General features: G+C 34.0%; 2 protein-coding genes across 3 annotated transcripts; one reads left to right on the forward strand and one right to left on the reverse strand.

Moving 5' to 3' along the window:
* Positions 1–1178: 1178 nt before the first annotated feature.
* On the reverse strand, positions 1179–2667 carry RFeSP (Rieske iron-sulfur protein). Its single transcript, XM_034339527.2, has 4 exons — positions 2384–2667; positions 1998–2150; positions 1749–1926; positions 1179–1669 (listed from the first exon to the last, which is right to left on the reverse strand). The coding sequence occupies exons 1-4, from the start codon at positions 2589–2591 to the stop codon at positions 1381–1383; spliced, it is 828 nt and encodes a 275-aa protein (XP_034195418.2). The 5' UTR covers positions 2592–2667; the 3' UTR covers positions 1179–1380.
* Positions 2668–3155: 488 nt separating this feature from the next.
* On the forward strand, positions 3156–4628 carry RpL24-like (ribosomal protein L24-like). Of its 2 annotated transcripts, XR_004583215.2 has the most exons (3): positions 3156–3313; positions 3462–3962; positions 4195–4628. XR_004583215.2 is itself a non-coding variant. In XM_034339528.2 (2 exons), the coding sequence occupies exons 1-2, from the start codon at positions 3233–3235 to the stop codon at positions 3900–3902; spliced, it is 522 nt and encodes a 173-aa protein (XP_034195419.1). In that variant the 5' UTR covers positions 3156–3232; the 3' UTR covers positions 3903–4134. The 2 variants fall into 2 exon arrangements, 1 of the variants encoding a protein (XP_034195419.1); XM_034339528.2 differs by lacking the exon at positions 4195–4628 and having other exon boundaries at positions 3462–4134.
* Positions 4629–5805: the final 1177 nt, after the last annotated feature.

Genomic DNA, 5805 nt, shown 5'->3' on the forward strand with positions numbered 1-5805 from the left:
AAATGTACTAAAGTCATCATACCGGTGGAACCAAACATGCAGAAACACAACATGTGTCTCGTTAAGGTTACGAAAACAATTGCTCTAGGTTACTGTACGGGTGAATTTGTGCGACAGACATCGTGCTTCGAAATCTATTCAATAACAATTGTCAGAACATTCAGCTACACGATTTGATTCACCGATATCGAAGAGAAATACAATTGAGAATTTGCACGGAGATACTTACGAAACACAAATTGAAAGTCATGAGATATAAGGAATCAAGAAAAATTTATACGTATTTTTGTCGTGTCGTTCTGTTTGACAATTTCATTTAAATTATAATTGTTTTAACCAAGTATTATGTATTAACATGCGATTCATTGACATTATACACGATGAGTATGTGTTAAAATAGTCAAAGTGGATAAAGGTAATACAGAAAAAAAAATTATGTAAATGTTAAATAAAATAGATTAAAACTTACCAAAATCGGTTTTCCACGCATTCGTTTCCCGCCTTTTGTTTCGTATTTTACCCTTTTCTTATTCTTCAATGTGTCACCTTATTATTTGGTATCGAGTATTATTCGATTATAACCCTTTCGCGATGTATTGCTAAGTACCGGTAACGCGTCAACAGAAAACTCATTTTCGGGAGTACATTTTTGTTCTTATTTCGAATGTATGCTCACGAAAATCACTTGTCGAAGAGTTAGGGACTTTTGTATCATCGTATACGATAGCGGTAAAATGATGACAGTCTAAGAAACACAACCGATTTTCGCGAAAAACTCTCAACTCTTCCGTCCGTACGCTGCCCGCAGCGAAGGCGACTGAAAACAGAGGACCGGTCGGCAGATTGTCGGTCGCATAGACGCCCTTGCCGTGCTTTGAAAACGAAAATTTGGTCTAAAACAGGTGGCGGCGTCTAGCGGAAGCGGGAAGAACTTTCCCATCTTCAAGTACTCACAGAATTTATTCGCGATATAATATTTCTACTTTTGTTTTATTTATACGATATAATTTGTTATGTTTAATGTAATAATTATATAACTATATATATATCATCTACTATGATATGTAACATTCTATTTGTTTTTTGAGGAAATAAAGTAATGTCATTGTTTAATACATGTATGCTACGTCTACATAAATATAAATGACACAATGGTTGGTAATTAACAAGTTTTAATTGGAAACGAATTAAACATAGTGGTTCTATTTCGGTTACACTTTATTGTATTATTTACACAATTTTATTGTGTTTATAATACTTCATCGTACTGATAATTTAAATTGTAAAGAAAATATTTTGTCTAAATTTAGAATAAAAGAATTCGTGCAAAAAAGGTGACATTAGAAAGAACATTATCATTTGACTACAAACATTTACATTTCAACCAACTAGTACAGTTTTCTGATCAATGAATTCATAAGGTGGCACTTCTAAGTTTAGAGGTGCTGGTCCTTTCCTAATCCTCCCACTGGCGTCATAGTGAGAACCATGACAAGGACAATAATAACCACCAAATTCACCAGCATTAGCAATTGGGACGCATCCCAAATGCGTACATACTCCCAGCACAATTAACCACTCTGGTTGTTTCACACGATCCTTATCGTCTTGTGGATCTCTAAGATTTGTAATATCAACTTGCGATTCTTTTTCGATTTCTTTTGCTGACCTATTGTTATTTTAGAATAAATACCAATTTTAACTAACATATATGCGGTATAAAGAATTGATAATGTATAAATATTTACCTGTGACGTACAAATAAAGGTTTTCCACGCCATTTAAAAATGACACTTTTTCCTTCTGGAATTGTATCAAGTTTAACTTCAATTTTTGCTAAAGCCAAAACATCTTTAGTTGCAGCTAATAGAGATACAGCATTATGTACAGCTGATTTTGCAGAGTACATACAACCAACACCCATAGCTACATAACAAATAAGAATGTATATTTTTGAAATCCTGTAAATTACAAAAAGAAGCAGTAAATTTACTGACCAGTTGTCATAACATATGTGAAAGTTTTACGACTAGCTGCAGATTCTTTACTCTTAACTGTTGGATCTTTAGTAGAGTCTTGACGATAATCAGTAAAATCTGGCCATTGAATATCGGTATGAGCCATTCTCCTTTGCACTGCTAGTAAGCTCGCTATAAGAATCAATTAATAAGCATACCACCTTTCAACTTGTAATTGTTTTTTATATAACAAAACAATAGCAAGATTCTTCTTAAAATAATTAAAATACTCCATTGGTATTACAGTAATCTGTAAACTCTGTACAGTGTATGACATGATTATATAATCGCAATTTACACGAAATTAAAATTTATTTAAAAAATATAATGATTAATAAAATAACATATAAACATATTTTTTGTACCTCCGATTCCTGAGCTTACACGCAAAGGCCCTGTAATAAGACTTTGAAGCATACTTTCTTTAAGTAGTAGTTTGACGGTAGATTTCCCAATAATCTTTGGTTTTACAACAGCAGCACTTGAAACTACTGGTTGTGTTCCATTTGTAACGACAGTCACAGTCGACCTTAAAAAAGGTGACAAATTCGACGATTTCGCCACAACATTCATTTTTACTAACTACGTACAGACGGTCCAACGAGAAGACCTCATCCAGCACCACTGACTTTTATGCCAAGACCCACACCGTTAGATGTCTCTACAATGCTCTATTCAAATCAATAGATGTGGCACAATAATGCATAAAAATAACCAATTGCGTAATTTAATTTTAAATATCTTTTTGTTAAAACGCAGTTTTTGAAAATTCTAAAAATTAAGATTGAATTCAGCAGAATGATCCTATTACCAAGACACTCTTCAGTTTATTCATTAAGATATCTCTCTTCTTTAATATTACAGTAATTTATAAGCTCTTCTAAGATACTAAACATTTATGAGTTAATAACATTTTAAAAGGCTTAAATTCAAATTATTTTATTAGTTATGAAATAATAATAATAAAATAACAATAAAAAATTATAGATACCCCTTTTATTTAGTTACTTATTGATGATCGTATATTCATAAATATAAATAATATTTCATACTGTAAACACTTCAAAGCAACAATATGTATCGAACAATTTCTTAATAAAATCATCATTTAAAATATAATTTATAGGTAGCGCTGTTGTTAGTCGATTTTCATTAGGATGTATTCACACCTCTGATTTCAAGTTTTGCTTAAGGATTTCCTAACCTTATGCAATATGCGTATAGAAACGTGTTATTTTTGTTCGTCCCGGATTTACCCAGGACATGGAATTCAATTTGTAAGGAACGATTGTAAGGTCAGTATTCTGTTAAAAAATGTATAAATGCAAATTACTGAATCGTATTCTGTAATCTAAGATTATTGCATTATAAGGTTAGTTTTCTGATTGGGTTTACAAATTGTACAAATTGTACATTATTTTATCTTGTATATTTTTAATACAGATATTCAAATTTTGCCGTTCAAAATGTCATGCTGCATTCAAGAAGAAGAAGAATCCAAGAAAAGTCAGATGGACCAAAGCGTACAGGAAAACTGTAGGCAAAGAATTGGCAGTGGATCCAGCATTTGAATTTGAAAAAAGAAGAAATATACCTGTTAAATACAATAGAGAATTATGGAACAAGACGATTGAAGCAATGAGGAAAGTAGAAACTATCAGACAGAGAAGACAGAATCTACATATAATGCAAAGATTACGTAAAGGACGCGAATTAGAACAAGAAAGGGATGTTAAAGAAGTTCAACGTGATTTGTCTCTCATAAGATCACCTGCTGCAGGACTTAAGGAAAGAAAGAAGCTGGAAGAAGCTGCAGAACAAGAAGAAATGATGCAAGAATCGAATGACGAACAAGAACCAGAAGAAATGGAAATGAATAGTTAAATTCTTGATTTCAAACAGAAGCATCCTTCACATTACTTCATACATTCATATCTTGCATAGGTTTGTTTCATGTATTCATATTGAAAGAATATTTAATAATCATCTAATTTACAACAAATGTGTATTGTAAATTATGTTATTCATCATTTTTTATAGTAGTTATCTATATTAACAGTTTGTAAATAAAATTTGCACCAATTTAAGAATAATTAAAAATGTACAAAAGACAATATTAATATTAAAAGTGATTCAGAAACCAAATACTGTAAGTTTTAATTATCACAATTTGTAGAGAAGGGGCGGGAACTCAGGGAAGAGATGCTTACGCGAAAAGTCCCAACCTCGGAGCAGTACAATTTTTTATAAACCTACCATACTCAACTGTACAACTTTTTGTAAGCCTACATTTTTTATTATTACCACAGGCGAAATTTAAGTACTCTTAGGTTGATAGATTAATTACCGAATGCTGTTACATTCTGTTATATCGACTACAGTTGGTATTATAATATCACAACGATCTTCATGGTAAGAACACAGACCAGGTATAGAATAAACCTGTCATCTTATATGACTTCGTGTCTTACGTTCTGAAATACCGACGTAGCTTACAACCTCCTTTTTGCTTTGTTGCGCACTCTACAATTCAGAACGATGATCTAGGGAACTACATTCGGCTTAAAGGATCAATGGATCACACGGTTGATAATTAAAAAAAAAACGAAAATATTTCATGGATGATTATTATTATGGAAAATGTTAGAAAATAAAACAAATTTCAACTCAACGTGAATATCGTTAGTTATATGTTGCTTTCTAAAGACTATCTTTTGGAAAATTTCTAAGGAACGATATCAATCGTATACTTGCTAACTTCTGCAAGCTTTGAAATAATAGTTTGCTGACCCTTAGAAAGGTATTGTACCGTGTGATCCCAGGTGAAGAAAACGAGCTTCCCAAGTGGTTTCGTACGGTAAGGTGTGACCATACCTCGATGACACTGTAAACACTCGGCCGGTGTTTCCAGCAATTACCAGGTAAACCGATGGGGTGTTGTTTGCCACGGAGGAAATGTGCTACAACAACAAAAGCATACGAGTTTCGAAGCAAGCCGACGTCGGATTCGAGAGAACCAGCAGTATCGAAACCCATTCGAGTTACGCGGCAAGAAAGGATTTTCAAGGGCATGAGCTTGCAGATTTCTTCGGCACGACCAACGTACCTCAGCCAATCTTTTCGGCGGTCTCCCCTTTGATTCTTGCCGACCGTGTTTGTTCTAACATCGGCCAACGTAAACTTGAAAATTTCGTGCTAATGGAACGTCGATCGGCTTATGATCGTTCCTCTTCAACACTCGTTTTACCAACGTTACAACACGAAGGAACTTTGTCAACAGACTGTATATCTGAAATCGTTGTCAACGCTGCACGATTGATTATTTAAAAATAAATCATTGACCAGAATTTCGGTATCTTAAAATCTTTGGTGTAGTTTAGATTTATTTAGAAATTGCGCAAATTCGCCTAAATTAACATTTAAATTCAATAGGTTACTCGTACTGTTAAGCGAATAATATTGAAAAGAAACTCGGTCGCTTCGAAGAATTCCTGGAGGGCCCTTTAGGGCGAACGGCGTTTCGCGAGCGACCGAAAAATGTTTTCGACCACACGCAATATTGTACCCGTGTTTACTGAAGAAACACACAACACGGTGGTCGGAATCCAAGTCGCGCGTGCTGCGAATCGCAATTACGATTTGTCTGCCGCCTTTTATTCCTCTCTGCAGACGAATCTTTTGGGGTGGAACGTTACAATAACGTCCTCTTTGACGACAATGCGCCCTAGTATGCTTTTCTGTCAGAGTAGACGATATTTTCTGATGATTGGTCGATCGTGGATCCTGC

The sequence above is a fragment of the Osmia lignaria genome, chromosome 10, assembly GCF_051020975.1.
Source record: "Osmia lignaria lignaria isolate PbOS001 chromosome 10, iyOsmLign1, whole genome shotgun sequence".
In the NCBI taxonomy this organism is placed as follows: domain Eukaryota; kingdom Metazoa; phylum Arthropoda; class Insecta; order Hymenoptera; family Megachilidae; genus Osmia; species Osmia lignaria.

Bases quoted from the DNA above. Each gene is read 5' to 3' on its own strand.
- RFeSP (XM_034339527.2), bottom strand. From the start codon at position 2,591: ATGAATGTTGTGGCGAAATCGTCGAATTTGTCACCTTTTTTAAGGTCG. The intron at 2,151-2,383 runs GTACAAAAAATA...TGATTCTTATAG, and splicing joins TGTAAGCTCAGGAATCGGAG to CGAGCTTACTAGCAGTGCAA. The intron at 1,927-1,997 runs GTCAGTAAATTT...TTTGTTATGTAG, and splicing joins CACATATGTTATGACAACTG to CTATGGGTGTTGGTTGTATG.
- RpL24-like (XM_034339528.2), top strand. From the start codon at position 3,233: ATGCGTATAGAAACGTGTTATTTTTGTTCGTCCCGGATTTACCCAGGA. The intron at 3,314-3,461 runs GTCAGTATTCTG...TTTTTAATACAG, and splicing joins TTGTAAGGAACGATTGTAAG to ATATTCAAATTTTGCCGTTC.